Here is a 20,493-nt window from a genome sequence, read left to right as displayed (position 1 = left end):
ATTTAAAAGTTTGAAAAAATATTATAAAATAAGATAAAAGGTAAATGAAAAACTAGGGGGAAATTTTTGCAACATTTGACTAAAGGGACCGGGGATTTGACTCAATGGTAGAGTGTCTGCTTAACAGGCATGCGTCCTTGGGTTCAATCCCCAGCACCATAAATAAATAAATAAATAAATAAATAAATAAATACTAAATAGAGATTATAAATTAAAAATAAGGTAAAAACCATAATAAGAAATAAAAATAAAATAATAAATAAAAATAAAATAAAAAACATAATAGGAAAGGAATATGGGATGTTCCATATGGCAATCACAAAAGAAATTTATAAATGAATTATAAACATGTTCAGAGTCACTGATAATCAAACAGATGCAAATTATTGTAATGAGTTGTTTATATATCAGATTGCTAACTTTCTTCAAAAAATTGCAAAAAATTTCTTCAAAAAATTTCCTGTGCCCTCATCATAAAAGTAATATACAGACAACCCTTGGTATCTGCAAGGTATTGGTTGTAGGACTTCCCTTAGATACTGAAATCTGTAGATGTTCAAGTCCCTTATATAAACTGGTGTAGTATTTGCATGAGGGCACAGGATGAGGATGAGGGCACAGGAAAAGTAGGAGGAATACACAGTAGCATCTTTCTCAGGGGTAATTTGGCAATAGGTGCAAAAGCTATTTTTTTTTCTTTCCTGAGGAGATAATCAGAGATCTATGTGAATGTCTATTGTTTATATGGATATTCAGTGCAGTGTCAAACTGACAAAACTGCAAACAGGGCTCAGTGGTAGAACACCCACCCAGTGTATACAGGGCCTGGGTTCCATTCCCAGCACTGTGAAACAAACAAACAAACAAAACAAAAACTCCCTAAATAGGTTAGAGAAATCTCATACAACTCCCATATGAAATACGAAGAAGTTGAGGAAAATCAGGTTCTTAAAAAAGTATTTAATATGAAAAAAATGCTCATGAGCAATTATAAAGTAAAAACAATTTTAGAATATGTTCTGCATGATTTAAATGTTGTAGAAGTAATGTATATAATGTAGAAGGAAAAAGATATGGGTGATGGGACAACAGGTAATTTTTAGTCTCCTTTTAGTCTTTATTTTCTAATAATTCTATAATGAATACAGTTGGCTCTTCATATCTGCAAGTTCCACATCTGTGAATTCAACCAACTGTAGACCAAAAATTGTACTTGTGCCAAACATGTACACATTTCTCTTGTTATTATTCATTAAACAATATAGTATAAGAAATATGTACATAACATTTACATTGTATTAGGTATTGTAAGTATTCTAGAGATGATTTAAAGTGTACAGGAGAATTATATAGGTTATATGCAAATACTACACCAGTTTATATAAGGGACTTGAACATCTACAGATTTCAGTATCTAAGGGAAGTCCTACAACCAATACCTTGCAGATACCAAGGGTTGTCTGTATATTACTTTTATGATCATAAAAATGTATATATGGTAGGAGAGGGGGAGTGCTGGGGAGTGACACTGGCCAGTTTATATTGTTATATTGTGTGCATACATGAATATGTGACAATAGATCATTATGTACAACTATAATGCACCAATAAAAATGTGGAAAGAAAACAAAACAAACCATCAGAAAGTGTATGGTAGGAATACAGGAAGATAATGCAGATGTCTTGGGCAGGGAGATGAAGCAGAAGGGCAGGCACTGCAATGATGATGTAGGAGAGAAAATATTAAGACCTCATGCACATCATCAATTCCTTCAGGCACTCATTTTTCCTTCCTAAGCTCTAGCCCATCACTTTTTAGAGTCTCAAGTTTCCTCTAGTAGATATAAGAGAGATGACTTGCTGATCACTAAAATCATTTCCAGATTTAAAATTCCATATGCCTATGAATACACCAATTATTTACCTTCCATTAAGGGCACTGATAATTCTGCCCAAAGACATCCAACTCCCCTCAAAATCAAATAAAAAAATACTATAGTACAACAGCATTACTTTAGATTAAGCCCATTTATGAGACAAAATCAAATGCCAAAAGGATCTGGTGGCCTATTATTAACAGCAACATTAAAAAAAATTCTTGAACTTCTAGCAGGCACTTTAAAATATGTGTTTTTATTACTGTAATCTTTAAGTATATTTTTAGTGGCAGCCATTAGCCCTCCTGCTGTTAATGGATTGTCACCATTTCCATTAGAAACCCACTTTCTAAGAAATCTACATCTTGTCTACTCTAGTTTGAATCAGACTCATAAATGAGAATATTCTGCCTAAGGGAATGAAGGAATTTGAATCCTTAATGATAAACAATGGTGTCACACATCATAAAATGTGATATCCATGCAAAACAACTCCCGGCCTCGATTTGCAGCCTCTCTGATCTGTTTCTGGTACATTTTGAAGGGTGGTTCCCCTGCAAAGGAGCTGAATTAAATCGGGTCAGGAGACAGTTTGTAATGAGCTTCCTGGGAAGAAAAGCACTTTAGAAATATAACAAATAATGAAGACCATGGCATGGCATTTTCAAAGAGAAAAGGTATTTAAATTCAATCTTTTACTGTATTAAGAGGTTTCCATTTATAAATTTTCCCCAAGAAAATAATCCCATTTATAGTCCTGTCCATATGAAAGTAATTTTCTATTTCCCTCCTACAAAGTTTTTCCTTTTAAGAAGTACTTAACATCTAGTGAGGCAATAAATGTCTTGACAAATGCCTTTAAAGGTTTCAGTATTTCAGATATATTCTGGCATGTCTGCTAGAAATGAAAAGTATTGTAGTATGATTGTTTTGAACCTCTGGTAAGCAAGATAAACTCAAGGAGAGAGAGGAATGGTGTTTCAGTTCTGGCCAAGTTCATAAACAACATCATCAACAACTAACCCTTACACAGTTCCTGATGCGCATCTGGGTGCCAGGCACCATTATAAGGGCTTTCAAGTGTGAACTAGTTTAATTCTCCCAACAGCCCTAGCAGGCAGCTAAGCTTCCTTTCCCCATTTACAGATGCTGTGACTGAGTCCTGGAGATGCAAAGGAACTTGCTACCAGCCAGGAAGTGACTCCATGCTCATGACTACCTCTCTTGTAATTAGCCACTTTCATAGTAAGAAGCTTTTCATGGTTACCCCCATCTACTTGTGCATTTGTTTAAAGATAATTTTGTTTAAGCCAACTGTTAAAAAGTCCCAAGTGAGAAATCTATCTCAGATCCACAGACTTCATTTTATATCTCCTTTCTCAAAATCAAAACAGTATTTGACCTCTTTTTTAGAGGGTGGGGGTACCAGGGATTGAACTCAGAGACACTCAAACTCTGAACCTCATCCCAAGCCTTATTTTGCATTTTATTTAGAGACAGGGTCTCACTGAGTTGGTTAGCGCCTCGCTTTGCTGAGGCTGGCTTTGAACTCATGATCTTCTTGCGTCAGCCTCCTGAGCCACTGGGATTACTGGCGTTTGCAACTGTGCCTGGCTCAAAACAGTCTTTGAAATTAGCAGTGCCTAAAATTAAGATGGCTATTATAAAAAAATGAAATAAAATGATAAGTGTTGGTAAGGATATGGAAGAATTAGAATTTTTGTGCATTGTTACTAGGAATATGAAATAGTGTAGCCATTGTGGAAACCAGTATGAATTTCCTCAAAAAATTAAACATAGAATTACTATATAATCCAGTAATTCCATCTCCATGTACATACCCAAGAGAATTGAAAACAGGGACCCAAACAGATGCACATAGCACCAATGTTCATACTAGTATTATCTACCATTTCCAAAAGGTGGCAACAATCAAAATCCATCAACAGAAGAATGGATAAACAAGAGGTGGTACATATATACACACAACGGAATATTATTCAGCCTTTAGAGAGCTGCTACAACATTGGTCCAGGCTACAACACGAATGGGCCTTGAAGACATTACACTAAGTAAAATAAGCCAGACACAAAATGACAAATACTATGATTCTACTGATATAATACAGTATACCTAGACTACACAAATTCACAGAGATAGAAAGTAGAATGATGTTTGTCAGGGGCTGGAAGGGAGTTGTTTAAGAGGCACAGAGTGTTTTTGTTTCTGTTTGGGATGATGAAAAGGCTCTGGAGATAGATGGTGGTGATGGTTACACAACAATGTGAATGTACTTAATGCCACTGTAATCTTAAATCATTAAAATGCAAATTTTTATTATGTATATGTGTGTGTGTGTATATATATATATATATATATATATATATATATATATATATATGCCATGATTTTTCAAATTAGCAATGGACCTCGCATTGTGTAAATCTGTTCTTTGTAAAAATGGACATACACAGTCCACTTGATTAAAAGGTAATCTCATAGGGCTTGGGTTGTAGCTCAGTGGCAGAGCGCTTACCCAGCATGTATGAGGCACTGAATTCAATTCTCAGCACTGTGTATCAATAAATGAAATAAAGGTCCATTGACAATTAAAAAATATTTAAAAATAATAAAGGTCCATCAATAACTAAAAAAATATTTTTAAAAAGGTAATCTCATATATCAGATGATGCATGCCTGCTTGGTTGGCATAGAATATATCATTGATTGGACTGGAGCAAGAAGAGTTTACTGGTCTATGATGAATTAAAAACTTGCTCCTGACTTAAAAATATTCTCTTCTGGTGCTCAAGGAAAGAGTCTGTATTTATTTGCATGGTAAAAATCAATTAGAGGGGCTGGGGATGTGGCTCAAGCGGTAGCACGCTTGCCTGCACGCGTGCGGCCCGGGTTCGATCCTCAGCACCACATACAAACAAAGATGTTGTGTCCGCCAAAAACTAAAAAGTAAATATTAAAATTCTCTCTCTCTTTCTTTAAAAAAAATCAATTAGTCATTTAATTTTAAACAGGAATGAATTCTGCTTTCAGAGTGAATGAATACAAGGGCAGCTCATTCAAAATAATACATAATATTTTTAAAAACAGCATATGTGGTTGAGTAGCTGATATTTGAATAGAATGTATCTTCTCTGAGAAGTCAGATATTTGAAATAAAAACAAAAACGTTTTGCTGGGAAGACCATATCCCCAAATCAAACCCCGAATACTGGGCCAACATCTCCTGACCTAGGTTCCTTGACCCTCAGTACTAAGTACTACTTTGAAAAAGACCCTTTGTTGAGACAGTATGTCTTTCATAAGCACACCCACCAAAGAGAATTAATACTGTGTCTCTGTTGGAAAGGTGCTATAGTTTGGGTCTGGAATGTCCATCAAAGGCCCACTTGTTAAAGGTTTGGTCTCCTGCTCATAGCACTAATGGGAGGTGGTGGAAACTTTAAAAACTGAAGCCTGGTGGGAGGTCTTTCCTGTCACTGGGAGGAATCCTCAAAGGGAATTATGGGACCCCCTTTCTTCCTCTTTCCCTTCACTTCCCAGCTGCCATGAGATGAGCAGCTTCCTTTACCACATACTCCTGCTATGATGTACTGTTTCACCACAGACACAGAAACAATGGAGCCAATCAACCCTGGACTGAAGCCTCCAAAACTGTGATCCAAAATAAACCTTTCCTCTTTTAAAGCTGATTTTGTAATAGTAACACAAAGCTGACTAACACAGAAGGCTTCCCTTTGCCTTTCTGGCTGGGTTATAGGATACTTTCTGAGTATGAGTTAAGACTACTTATAATTAAGCAAGCTGGGTGAAGCAGTTCATTCCTGTAATCCTAGAGCTCAGGAAGCTGAGGCAAGGAGGATCACAAGTTTGAGGCCAACCTAGGCAATTTAGTGAGACCCTGCCTCAAAATGAAAAAATATATATATAAAAAGGGCTAGTGGTCTAACTCAGTGGTAATGTCTCTGGGTTTAATTCCTAGTACTGGGGAGGAGGGAGAGGAGGGGGAGGAGGGGGAGGAGGGGGAGGAGAAGAAGAAGAAGAATCAAACTGGGAGCAATTGCACATGCCTGTAATCCCAGTTACTTGGGAGTCTAAGGCAGGAGGATTGAAAGTTCCAGGCCAGCCTCAGCAACTTAGTGAGGCCCTCAGCAACTTAGTGAGACCCTGTCTCAAAAAATAAAAAGGGTTGGGGACATAGCTCAGGAGTAAAGTGCCTCTGGGTTCAATCCCCAGTAGAAGAAGAATGAGAAGAAGGAGAAAGAGAAGAAGAATCAACAAAAGTAGTTGAAAAAGTAGAGTGATGAGATTGCAAAACAACAGCTTGTACTCTCATAATTCACCAATCAAACTGAATAAGTGGGCAAAGATAATCCATTATAGCATTTAAGACATACAAAGATTGCTTGCTTTAAATTTTCAGAAGCCATTGTGGCTGACAGCCTACAAGACGGCCCCCAATGTTTCTACTTCCTGCTATTCACCTCCTTATGCAGTATCCTCCCACAGTGGATAAGGAGCAAATTCAAATATTCCCTGGAGCCAGGTGGGCAGCATAAATGTGTAAATCAGGTTGGGGGACAAGGAAAAGCTATGGGGAATGATGTGACCATGAAAAAGTAGAGAAGTTCATGCCCTCTCTAAAAGAAACTTTAAAATATTGCTGAGAGCAAAGCAAACTAAGTCTGCCTATTGAATTTAATCCACCAAATACAAAAATGTAATCTGGCACCATAAGCAATGAAAAACTAATGGTATAGAAGGAGGTTCAGTCCTCATCATATCCTTCGTAAATGCTAGAAGGTTCTGTGAATGGGTCTATCTCACACATCCATTCATTCATATGTCCATTTATCTAAACATTATGGAGTACCCACTATAAGCTACATATTATGCTGCATACTGATCCAGCTGTCCCAAATTTTGTACCTTAAATCCTTCTATTTTGTGCCTTTCCAAGTTTGGGTAATTTGTATCAATACTGTATTTGCAGGTAATGCAGATCCTCTAGTTTAAGAAATGAGTTCCAGTCCCAAATCCACAAATAAAGAATTATTATAATAATAGCATATTCATGAAAAGCAAATTACTTATCTTGGCGTTTAACATCCTTGTACTATTTCCGTACTTTTAATGTCAACAGGAAAAAAGTAATGTCTAAGTCTGGCTGATACAGTAAATTAATGTTAATAACAGTTTTGACACTAATAGCAAGTTTGAAAAAGAAAAACCTCCAGTCTCTAAGCTGGGTTTCATTTCTTAAAAATCACCTCAGCTCACTGTCACCAGACTCCCTAAGAACAATTCCAGCTACTATTTTGCCTTCACTGGGTGCTTGAAAGGACTAGGGCCATAAAGTTGCTTCAAAATTATATCCTTTTCCTGCGTTTGTTCACCCCAAATGGAGAAAACATCCACCCCTTGTATTACAATATGAGGGCCTCTCAGCAGACACACATTTCTGAATCCCTGTAAGCAAATGAATACCTATATGGTTTCATTAAAAAAAAAAAAAAAAACACTAGCTATTCCTTCAGAGCCTGAAAGTTAATTGTGAAAACATGAACCACTAAGTTATGCATGAGATCAAGTGAGAAATTTCCGACTTCATGTTCTAAAGATCAGAGAACAGAGTCTTTCTTTGTCTATCTTTGTGTTCTTCCATAGTGCCATGCACAGACTAGAACATTAATAAATGTCATGGATTAAATTGTTGGAACTGAAATTTTTAACAGGCCTGAGGAAAATGAAAGGGAACCCAGTACCTGGCTCTTCCACTCTTGCCAGCTCTTTCTAGAAGTTACTAAGAGCTCAAATAGCCCTTGCAAAATTTCTACCTCTCCTTTTCAAACTCAGACAAATAGATAGGACAAAGTTGGCCTATAATATCCACCGCTATAATCACTTTGAGGCCACTTGGCTTTAAGTAAGCCATCTCTTCCCAAACATTGTTCTTTTTCTATTATTGAGTGTTTTACTTTTAGATAAACCTATAATGAATGAGCTCAAACGAGCAGAGGCATCAGTGAAAACCCAACAATAAAATAATTAAGTCAATGTGGATTTCATTAGAGACTTTTCATATCATAATAGAAAATGTAGGCTACTTAAAATCAGAAAAAGCAAGAGGAATCATGTATTTTTGTTTTACAAGGAAAGTCAGCATTAAAAGTATTTGTTTCATAGACTCCTCCTTAGCTCTACTGACAATAACAGTTATTTCCTCAGGAAGGGCAAGAATGGTAGAAATACCAATGGAGATCTAGGTGGCTTTCAGAATATTCTTTTTTCCCCCTTTCCATAGTTATCATTCAAAATTGTCTATAGAATTTAGGCAAGAAGATGATTTATATTTTTTCTCAGTTCATGGCCTCAGTCCCTAAGATTTTGTGATTTGCCCTAACCCTTGTACGCCATGAAAAAAATAGGAATTGTGGTACATATACACAATGGAATATTAATCAGCATTAAAAGAGAATAAAACTATGGCATTTGCAGGTAAATGGATGGAATTAGAAAATATCATTGCTGGCAGCTGGAAGTTTGCTGGGGGCCAGCATATCATGCTAAGTGAAGTAAGCCAATCCCAAAAATCAAAAGGCCAGCTGTTGTCTCTCATAAATGGATGCTGATCCATAATGAGGGTGGGCATGGAGAGAATGGAGAAACTTTGACTGAGCAAAGGGGAAGGGGCATGGGAGTAGGAAAGATGGTGGAATGAGATGGACATCATTACCCTAGGTACATGTATGACTGCACATATGGTGCGACATTACATCATGTACAACCAGAGAAATGAAAATTTGTGCTGAAATCAAAATGCATTCTGCTATCATGTATAATTAATTAGAACAAATTTTTAAAATTTTAAAAAGAAAAAAAAATAAGAAAGGTCACGATGGGCACAGCTACAAGGCAAAATTCTACCTCTTCTCTCTTTCTCTCTTCCAAAAGAAAAAAGAGGAAGATTCCTGACAACAAAAGGTAACCAAAGCAGCTGTACTTCTTTTGCATTCTCCTCCCCAAAACATAAATATCTGTGGTTGATCCAAGAGCCACTGGCCTTGGCTTGCAACACAAGCTCCATGCTGCCAGTGAATGACTGCTTACCCTTAATCTCAAGCTTTACATCATCTCCAACTGGGAGACTTGGATAAGCTACAGAACTAAACTCTGCAATAACTGACATTCAATGATTACTGAATGGCTAGGAACCTCTGGACAAAGAAGAGAAAGAGACCAGCCCAGCCTTTGGGTGCTACTGTGTACAATATTGAGAGGTAAAGCCATAACTCAATAAGGGAGTGACATAGTGCTCCATGAAAAGGAAGATAAACTAAAAACACTCATTCCTGTGGGGCTAAGTGAAATAATTACATACCCATGCTCCATCAGGTCCGAACAGTTCTAGGAAGTTGCCAATGAATTCCCTTGACTTCTCTTCCCACTTCTGAATTAGATCATGACTCTTTTCTTCCACTCTGTTAACAAACTCCTTTGATCTTTCCTCCACATTCTTGACCTTTTCTTTCATCTTGTCCACCTGGTTCTGGAAACGGTACTTCTTTTCCTGGTCAAAATTTATAGAAGAAAGAAGTGGATTTATCCAAGAGGGCATGAGCGAGATCAATCATTCACACTAATGGTCACATTTTATGTCAATTTGTATTTGTTTCTAACATTAAGAGTCAGGATGTTGCCATTTCCCAAGGGCTAGATTGACAGGAAGGGCAATTCTTATAAGAAAGTCATTTTTCATTAATCTACTTGGATATGTAAAGGGAAGTACAAGTTGTTTTAATTCTGTTAAATGTCTATGAGCTAAATTCACTTATATAAGAGAAAAATAAAAAAGATACAGTTGCCCTTTTATTTAAAAAAAGAATTCCTTTTTATTTTGTTTATTTTTTAATGTGGTGCTGAGGATTGAACCCAGTGCCTCACACATACTAGGTGAGTGCTCTACCACTGAGCCACAACCCCAGCCCCCACAGTTGCCCTTTATTAGGCAAATATCTCACTCAATTTTTCTGGTACTTACACAAAAGTACAGATTGTGTACAGAATGGTTTTCTGGTTAGCTAGGACATTGTTAAAACCAATATTGCTTGCAATAAGTGGGCCATTCACTGAGTTTTTGAACCTGTGTGTTATACCGAAACTTTCGTTGTAATGATATTTTCCAATAAGCTAGTTGGACTGCATCAATTTCCTTCGTAATGAAGAAAGTTTTTCTTCTGATAGCATCTCTGATTTTCTTGTTAGGGAATTTATGCAGCAATGCTGTCTATCTATATGCCTGAAAGCCACTGTGTGTTGGGCAAGTCATGTCACCTCTAAACCTGTTTTCTAATCTGTAAAATGGTGGTAAATTAAATAAGACAATGCATACAAGTGCTTGGCACATGCCTGGCATTTTGCAATTGTTTGATATACATTGACTGTCTCATTGAGATTAAATGTCACTGGCATTTATCTGTGTTACATCATGAACATTATATCAAAACAATGAAAATAACATGAGGCAAAGAGTCTTCAGCCATAAAATCATATGTTTTCCACTAAAAGGGTAAAAATACATATTGTTTTTCTTCACTATGTGGGACTCAAGTTCATTTTGTAATTCAGAATTTTCCAAAGCACCTTGAATATTATGAAACTGATACAGATCTTCCTTGGATCCCTGACTTAGATCTTCTAAACCTTACTGTAGCCTTAGGGTGAGGTATGAGCTATGTATATGTCACACCTCAGCAATATACACACACATATATGCTGTAGGAAGTCATTCAGTCTTTTATCATTTACTATGTGACCTTAGGTGAGTTGTTCAACCTCTCTGGGCCTCTGTTTTCTCACCCCTGTGTTCATTGAGGTCATTATACCCAATCTTATAGGCTTATCATGAGGATTAAGTGAAATAATCCAGGTAAAACACTCAGATGGGCACATGATAAACTCTCAAGACATTTTAGCTGTTGACTTTACATCATTGTCTTCCATAGTTCATTTTGCACAGGAGATGGTTGCTATGTACAGATCTCAGGGGCAGCAATGGGGAGCACTGGGCTGGGGAGTCATGATACTGGGACCTGCTGCCACCTCCACCTCTCCCTTACTTGAGGGATGCTGGCCAGGTTCCCTCTCTGGGTTCTGCTTTCTTCATCTCTGAATCAAGTGACTTAGACTTAATGACTGGCCCCCGTCAGGTCCCTGCCACTTCTGAGGTTCTGTGATTCAGCTACACGCCTATCCAACACATTCAATTTCATCTCTGAGCTACGGCCAGGTTTGTTGTCACAGAAAGGCAGTGAGCGCATCCACACTGTCTGCACGGTTCCTTGAGCTAAGTGGCTTATCGAAAGACCGTTTAAAAAGAATGAGCAATGACTTTTGGAAATGGCTTGCCATGCTTGGATGGTTGACTGAATTCAATTTAAAAGAACAGACAGTTTAATTTATTGAAATAACCAGGGCTTTATTCTCTGTAAGATACCAAATAATCACTTTGACTGAATTCTTTTCAGCCACTTGTTCTGGTGCCACTCGAACCCGACATTTTCCATTTTGTTGCCCGGCTTGTGCGAAGCAACAGAGCCTGGACTCCCAGTGCTCTCGGCCTCATGAGGACAATTAATAATCACTGATTTACAATTGATGAACCTCTCCTATTTTCAGTATCAATTATGTAAGTGCTGCATAATTATGTCTGCATGTAATGATAAGTACCTAGTTTTTTTTTAAATCTTATTGTTTTTTTTATTTTTGGTAATGGGAATTTAACCCAGGGGCATTTTACCACTGAGCCACATCCCTAGCCCTTTTAGTTTTTTATTTTGAGACAGGGTCTTGCTAAGTTGCTGAGTTGCTGGCCTTGAACTTGTGATCCTCCTGCTTCAGCCTTCCCAATAGCTGGGATTACAGGTGTGCACCACCTGGTGTAAATACATAGTTTTGAAGACAAATCACTCTTTCAAAGTATCGTATCTATTTCTGGGAGTTGGAATTCTGTATGTATGGTATGTATGGAGGACTCTTGTTTTCATCAAAGGTATCTGCTCCTTGGAGGCCAGGCAAATACAGTTGTCCAGACTTGCTAACATCACCTCCAGCCATGGGGCTGCCCTTTTGCTTTGGAACAGCTTGTTTTGCTTGTTTTAAAGATTGTTTTAACAGTTGCTCTATTATTAAACTAACAACACCTCTGTGGGAACAATACAGTAGAAATACAAAAAGAGGTCAAAGACTTTAGACTTTATTTAAGCAGCTGTAATTTCTCTGGACAATAAAAAACGGTTGTTAAGGTTTCTAATGAGCAGCTGTAAGCCCTAAAGAAAATGAAAATTTTTAAATGTTAAAACAAGAAAGCATTTTCTCTGGGCTTAGCATTTCATTGCTTCCCCTCACCCTCCTTCTTTCCCTTTAAGCAAAAGACAAATCTTGCCTTTTGCAAGGGACAAGATTTCCCAGAAAACCTTTACTCAGGTCTGAAAACATAAGAGGGAGGTTGGGATGAGGGAAGGGAAGTGAGGAAGCTCATTGGTTAACTTATGTTACCCCTTTGGAAATTGATTTCTTCATCTGTAAAATGGGGATAAAAACACATCATTGGGTTGTTATGTGGATTAAATGGGACAATAAATGCACAGCTTTGTTTTTATTTTTAGTACCAGGAATTGAACCCAGGGGCACTTACCACTGAGCTAAATCCCTCATCCCCAGTCCTTTTTATTTTTTATTTTGAGACAGAGTCTCACTTGCTGATGCTAGCCTCAAACTTGTGTTCCTCCTGTCTCAGCCTCCCTTAGTCTCTGGGATTGGAGGCATGTTCCACAGCACCCAGCTAATACAAGGCATTTAGAACACTGCATGGCACATAGTAACCCCTTGGTAGATGACTGCAGTGGTAGTGGTGAAGGTGTGATGTGGTGGTCCTCAGGGGATGTGGAGGGGCATGCTTACATTTATAAAGCTGACATTCAGTTCCTTGGCTGTGTACCCTCTCTGGAGGTTGCGTCGGGCATAAACATCATAGTCCCGGACAATTCTGGTGATGATGTCTGATGTTGAGATGCCTTCTGTTCTCTGGGTTGGAACAAACATTCCTGTTCAAACAGGAGAGGAGATAAAACTAAGATTAGTTTGGTTGACCCATTTTGTTTCATGGTCCTCCTTTCCAGGACAAAGTTGGAACTCTTAATTTGTCAGGAAAGCCTTCAGGTCTGGCCCCAACTCTTCTAGCCTCAGTTCCAAACACTTGCCCCCTACCATAAACCCTGTGGAGTAATCCCAGGCCTGTTCCCAGGGTACACCATACACTCATCTGGCTCCTGAGTTGACTCATGCCAAGCCCATCCTTTCTGCCTTGGATAACACTTCCCTGCCCATATCAATTACAGAGCTCCTCCTTATCCTGCATGGTCCAGCTTCAAGGTTCTACCTTTGGGAAGTATTTTCTGATATTACCAGGCAGAATCTACAACATTTTAGACATAAACACATCTTCTGTTAACAAAGGGATTTTTAATATCTGACTCCACATAGAAACAGACGTTTTGAAGGCACAGATTATGCCTTGTCTTTTCATCCCCAGCACTCAGCTCAGTGCCCCTGTGTCTAGCATGTGGAAGGTGCTCAATAAATGCAAATCAAATGAGTAAGTGAGTGAAGAATAACTGAGTCAATGAATTAGTCACATCACAGCTACTCCTCCTCTTCCAAGGAAGTCTGTGTCATATTATACTGAAGGAAAAGAAGAGAAAATATACTGTTTTTGTTATCTCTGTTCTAAGAACATGTCTGTGGGGTTCTGGATGATTTTATCCAAGAGTCTACTCTGCATGGCAGTTTACCACTCAAAAGCTCTTTCATGTGGAATACACGGGACTGAGTAAAATAAACACGGAGGGTGCCAAGATGTAAGTTCTATTAGACTTTCTTAAAGTCTTCAAAGATGTAAGTTCTATTAGACTTTCTTAAAGTCTTCAAAGATATGTTTGTGTATGCCAACCAATACAGGCTATAAAGAGGTCATAAATATTAAGATAGAAGTGGATTCATGCTCAAAATTCTGTTGTCAACTGAAATAATATGTTGGCAACCGAGATCTTTCTACCCAATATTCATTACAACCACTTAGAGACATCACACAAGAGACAGCATGATAGAGCCCAGGGACAATGGTAGCATGTCCTCAATTTACAGGATTGGGCAAGTCATTCAAACCCTAGGAAGGCAAGTTATTAACCTTAGTCTTCTTAACTGAGAGATGGGGTAGCTGGATACAGTGACTTGGGACTCATCTATGCCTTTTCTCTTGCCCTCAATCCCCATATCTGGTCAATTTCCAATCACCAACCTATTTTTCAAAAAGTTTTCCTAATTCACCCACCTTTCTTCTCTCTCATTCTTAATCAATCCAACACAATCTTGTTCAAATATCACAGCAAGAGCCTCAAAAGCAGTCTCCAGTGGTATCCTTGTGTGTGTGTGTGTGATGCAGGGAATGAAACCCAGGGCTTCATGAAAACTAGACAAGTGCTCTATCACTAAGTGACATCCCACTTCAACCCACATAACAAGATCTACAAGGTGATTTTTTTTCAGTATTGTGGATTGAACCCAGGGACACTTTGCCACTGACCTACATGCCCAGAATCTCACTAAATAGCTTAGGACCTCACTAAGTTCCTGAGACTGGCCTGGAATTTGCGATCCTCCTGCTTTAGCCTTCCAAGCCACTGGAATTATAGGTGTGCACCACTATGCCTGGCTCAGAGTGATCTTTCTAAATTGCTGAGGCTGGCTTTGAACTTTGGATCCTCCTGCCTCAGCCTCCTGAGTTTTGGGAATTATAGGAGTGTGCCACTGTGCCTGGCTCAGAGTGAGCTTTCGAAATATGCCTGCTCAGACCCCTTTATTGGCTTTCCACTGTCCTCTGAATTTAGAGCCCAATCCTTAATTTGGTTCTGAAGCAGCTTGCATGATCTCTTCTCTGTGCTTCTTTCTAGCCTCATCTCAGACCCTCTCCCCTTTACTCCCTAAAGTAAGACTCCTGTGCTGCAGATCTGCAGATTTTGTTCTTGTTGTATTCTAAGGAGCTGGGAAATACACTGTGCCTGCCTTGGCCCAGCCATACTAAACTTTAGTGTTCTGAAAATGTTGGCTCTCCTCTGCTAACTCTGTCAGAAACACAATCTATCTGGTTAACTCTTGGTCATTCTTTGGGTTTCAGTCTGGTGGCACTTCCTCAAGGAAATCCCTCAACCCCAGACCAGGACTTTTTGTTTGTTATTCCCTCCCATGTGCCATTGCTCTTTGCCTTCAAATACTGCAAGAATTTCATAGAACAACTTTTTCAGTAACTGTTTCCTCCACCTGCCTATAAGATACATGAGAGAAGAAACTCTTCTATGTTCTTAGCACTGGGTGACAAGCAGACACTATAGGAACACTGTTGAATGAATGACTAGATGAATATTGATCCCTCAATGACCTGGTTCATCCTGAATTTTTCAGTCTTCTAAACCCAACTAGGATGTCCCTTCTGAAACTTTCTTTTGATGTCATCTGCTAGTGGTGCTGCTGATGTTAGGGACGGAACATTCAGTTTTTCATGTTCTGTGACTCAGAGGACTGAGTTAGGGTTTGCCACCAGGTGAAAAACTTTGTTTTATCACCCTTTAGGGGAGTGGAATAAAAAACAGAAAAATAAATGGAAGGCAGAGGGTACAAATATCTAAACACATGGGCATATATAGCACTGAAACTGACCCAAGTGTGTAGGGTGCTCTGGTGAGTGGAGGAACCCTGAGTAGTCTCAAGCTGGTGTCGGGGGGGTAGGTGCTGGAACAACATCCCCACCTTGGTGGGAGCAGTGGAAAGCTTTCTCGTGAGAAATTCATTCCATCTTTTAGCAGGTAGATATTTCTCCCATGCTCTAGTCTGCTATGAGGTTAAGAGGACTCTAGCTATGAACAGATTTTAGAAAGTCATTTAGACATTGGTGACATGAGCTCACCCTTTCTTTGAAGCCAGAGAGTGAAGTGTCTGTGGTTGAGTAACTGAAAGTAGGTTTGGGGCTGGGGAGAGATTTGCTTTGGCTGGTTAGGAGGTAGGTTTCTGAAAGAAGCCAAGCCCTTTGCTGACATAATGAGGCACCCGGCTTCCTCCAAATCCTAATTATTGCTCTTCTAAAAATATTCAGTAATGAGCATGATCAGAGAACCTTTTTTATCATGCTTTTCAGAACTGCAGCATTTGGTTATGGAGCTATTTTAAGAAGCAGCAAAGCACATGTTAATGAAGGAAACTTTCAACAGTAGTAGGCAATATTAGAATGATGATGAGTAATGTGGACCTTACAGTCTATTTCATTTCAGCTCCATCATTTCACCAAGCCTTGCTACAGGGTTTTGATGTGTAGCTCTGACAAGCAGAGCAGAGTGTTGTAAAGCTTAATTCATGTTCTTGATATCTCTGGCTTCATTTAAAGTGATTTTTTACTCTCAAAACAGGCCACAATTAGAGTGTAAAAGTCAATTGTGGATGCTCAGGCCCTTTCTGAGCATCTTTATCTACAATGAACTCTGGTCCTCTCTACCTAGGCCCCAAATAGATCTTTGCTGTGACTTTCCCTCCTGGTGAGAAATCAGCAGGTCAGATTAATGGACCAGAAGGAAGATTCCTCATGTACATGACAAGTCATACAGAATCTTAGGCCCCAGAACAAGTAAAATACCACTTGACTATTTAATATGGAAAAGGAATTGTGGTGGATTAAAAAATGGCCGTAATTCCCTTTCCTTCCCTGGAATTTGGGTTGGCTCAGGTGACTTGCTTGTACTGTATAGAAAGGGACATGATGCTGTGTGATTTCCAGTGGTAGGTCAGAAGGAGTCTTGTGGCTTCTATCCAGATTGCTCATGCTCTAGATAGTTCCTCCCAGTTTACCATGTTGTGAGAAGCCCAAGCAACATTGAGAGACCAAGTTTAGGTACTCCAATGACAAACATGACTGAGCTCCCTGTTGACCAGTATCCAAGGCCAGCCATGTAAGTGTGCAAGCTGGGAGCCCCAGCCCAATAGCTTTTCAGAGGACTGTAGCCCCTACCAACATCAGATTACAACTATATGAGAGGCCCAAGCAAGAAGCACCCATCTGAGCCTCTGTTAAAATCCTGCCCACAAAATCAAGAGAAAAATAAAGTGACTCTTTCAAGCCACTAAATTTGGGACTCATGTTGTTACTCAACAATAGAGATGCTGGATTGCTAGAGTTAGAAAAGTGTTGGACTTGTTCCAATACCCAATTGGAACTCAGCATTGATTTTATTCCCTAAAATCAGAAAAGCAACTTATTTTTCACTCACTAGAGGTCACTCACTGCAAAAGAAAATCAGCACCTAATGCTTGTTCCTACATTGCAAGGTAGCTGAGTAATCCCAGGAAACAAGTGATTCAGTTAGCCTTGGGGGATACGTGACTGGACCCTAATTGCCCATCTAGATCCATGGGGCTCTAAATAAGGTCTATGGATCTGCAGCTTTTAGCAACCTGTGAGCTCATTAAAAATGGGAATTTCAGGCCCCATTAGACCTCCTGAATCCAAATCTGAATTTTCACAAGATCCTGCAGATGGTGTGTAGGCATCTTTAAGTTTGAAAAAACAGAGGTCCTTATGGTAATTTTAGGGAAGGGGCAGGTGACTCACTGCTCAGATCTTATGAAGACTTAAAAAAGTCTTCAATCACCCCATGTCATAAAATCCATCTTCATGTAACTGACCACTTCTTTCCCCTTTCTTCCCATACTGTGTTTCCTGGCTTCTCAGAAGCCTTCCAAGTTTGAAGTGTAAAGAATTTCCTTTTTTCAGAACTCCTTACAAATAAGATTGGGATTTAAGAATGTCAGTGCTCACATTTCTATCCAATGCTCCTGAACCCTGAGAAGCCATTACTAAGAGGATGGTACAAGCCTGACTATCATCCCCGCTGGGAGTGGCATGGAGCTTCCCTAATTGGCCCCAAACAAGTGGGAATAAGCCAGAACACCACTGTGGAGAATCAGTACTTTCTATGTAACAGAATAATTCCCTGAACTATTTATCCAGTGTCATTTTCATTTCTAGCATCATGTCTGTCCTGAGGCACTGTTCCCACTGATACTAAGACCTCCATCATTTCAATAGGAGGTACATATAGCTGAGATTACAAGAGAACATGTTAAACCTTTGACTTCTAACACAGGCTGTTTTTAAGGCTCACTGGAAAAAGAAGAGTTAATAAAGGCAAGCATGAAAATATTTTTCTAAATCTCAAAGATGTCCCTGGAATTATTAAGAACCAGAGGCTGAGCAGACTCAGTCTATAGAATGTTTGACCATAAGCCCTGGAATGGGAAAGTCATGAAATTAACACAGGGATGGTTTTTCCCATTTTATGATTTTAATCTGATGAGCCATAAAATTGAGCCTCAGACCTGAGGTTGAGTACTTTGGTGCTCAAGTTAATTCTTTTTTTTTAATACCTTTATTTTTTATTTATTTATATGCAGTGCTGAGAATCAAACCCAGTGCCTCACACATGCTAGGCAAGTTCTCTACCACTGAGCCACAATACCAGGCCTGATTAACTCTTATATAAATGTCGTAATAGTGTCTGTGCCATGACTGAGCCTTAGCACATGTCAACAGAGGCTTGTAGAAGTTGCTTGGGAGACACCCGACATTCCAGTGCCCTGTATATCTATGCTGTAGTCCTAGGGCAGATGTCTCTTCTAACACCTGATTATTTGGTGTGGTGGACAGATGATCACAGGGGGATGCCTCACCTGCTTCCTTTATATGCTTGTAAACATCATCAGAACCAGCAGAAGAATACGGAATGTCATCATGAGCCACAAAGTCAATCTGTTGGAAAGAAGAGTGACATCACCAATAGAATGGATGTTCATGTCTGAAGATTCAAAAAGAACTGGTGCCTCCAAAACACATTTTTTAAAAATTAGAGCTTTATGGTTATACATAGTAGTTGGGTTCATCTCAACAAACTCACACATGCATGGAAATTGATTTCAGTTCATGATCATTCCTTTTCCTCCCTTCCCCCCATCCTCCCTCCCCTCTCCCAGTCTCCTTCTTCTATTAGACTTCCTTTCACTTGTCTATTAATTTTTTTAAATGCCTTTTTGAAATAGGGCAATCATATGTTACATTTATATCACAGATCTGAATCCTTGACTAAAAGATATTTACAACTGTCTCCATTTCCAAGAGATAACTGGAACTGGAAGAATAAATATTTGGTTCCTCTCCTTTGATGACAGTAGGTTTCTACCTTTGACAATAAGTTTTCTTGATCTTTTTTTTTTTGCCTTTAAACTTTCTCCTTCAGAGAACTCATCCATTTCTCAGACTTTAATCATTCCTGCTATGAAAAGGAACCTAAGTCTCCATTTTCTGTCCCAATGAGACAATAGTCACTCATACTTAGGTCATATTTTATATCATGAAAATGAACTTGTCTGTTTTTTCATTTGATCCTCCTAACTTTGTGAAGTGAGTAGTGCATATAGTACTACTTCAGTTAGGATATAAGGTGACGAAATGGGATAACTTCTTAGATATGCCCAAAGTCACATAGCTGATTGGTGGTTTAGAAATGGGAATGGGCACCTGGGGAACCAGGCCAGGCTTTCTTAACTCTTACTGCAGCCTTCTTCTCTTTTATCATTTCTTGCTGTCACTTGAAAATCAACCTGTTCTGAATTGAATTCATCTTCCTGAAAACTGGGCCCACTTCCAGTGGCACCTCCTTTGTCTATTTTCCTAGACCAAAATCTTGGAATTGACCTTCTTTCCCTACTTCCTTCACTTTCCATAGCACATAGGCCACAGGTTCCATTGTTGTGTGTGCGCACGCACATGCACTCATGGGCTTGTGCCCATCACTTCCTCTCCATTGATACTATAACAAATCCAGGCCCCTGTCACCTGGATTACTGACACCAACTTGTATCGGGACCTCCTCATTGTAGTTACAAGAGGTGTCATCTTTAAACAAAATTTCTTTCTGGTCTTCTTCAGAATGCCTGCTAATTTCCACCCCTGTTTTCTATTATATCAAGTAAACTCTTGGCACAGCTTTCAAAGCCTTTCACTCTATTTTGAGAGGTAGTTTCGAGTAGCAGTTTAATTTGCTGGGGTATGAGTCTTGTCCTACCACTTGCTAGCTACACAACTCCAAAGTTGGTGGGAAGGATTCCATCAGTATTTCTCAACCTCAGTATTAGTGACATTGGGGACTGGATAACTTTTTGGTGTGGGAGACTGTCTTGTAAGTTGGAGGATGCTTAGCAGCATCCCATGCCTTTACCCACTAGATGCCAGTAGCACCCTCTAGCTATAACAACCAAAACTGTTTCCAGACATTGCCATATAGAGAATCACTGGATTAAATGACATAAATATATAATCATTCCTAAAAATAATTACTGGCACGTAGTAAGGACTTAATAAATTATTATTAATTATATTCTCAGTACTCAAGCTTATTTCCTCCTCTCCAGTGTATACTAATAATAACTTCTTAGGATAGTC

The 20,493-nt window shown here is 39.0% G+C and overlaps 1 protein-coding gene across 4 annotated transcripts in view; it reads right to left on the bottom strand.

Moving 5' to 3' along the window:
• The window catches only part of Pcyt1b (phosphate cytidylyltransferase 1B, choline), a 92,163-nt gene that overhangs the window by 6,710 nt on the left and 64,960 nt on the right, over positions 1-20,493 (bottom strand). For all 4 annotated transcript variants that reach the window (XM_046425301.2, XM_058572908.1, XM_046425302.2 and 1 more), the window contains exons 5-7: positions 18,726-18,804; positions 12,858-13,000; positions 9,277-9,465 (exon numbers count right to left, since the gene is read on the bottom strand). In XM_046425301.2, the coding sequence (XP_046281257.1) occupies positions 9,277-9,465; positions 12,858-13,000; positions 18,726-18,804 (411 nt within the window). The remainder of the gene's footprint in view (positions 1-9,276; positions 9,466-12,857; positions 13,001-18,725; positions 18,805-20,493) is intronic.

This window comes from Marmota monax, unplaced genomic scaffold (assembly GCF_021218885.2).
Source record: "Marmota monax isolate L192 unplaced genomic scaffold, Marmota_monax_Labrador192_F-V1.1 WCK01_AAM20220418_F8-fsc00075, whole genome shotgun sequence".
Lineage (NCBI taxonomy): Eukaryota > Metazoa > Chordata > Mammalia > Rodentia > Sciuridae > Marmota > Marmota monax.
The sequence above is the reverse complement of the archived record's forward strand: the minus strand, read 5'-3'. Positions and strand labels throughout refer to the sequence as shown.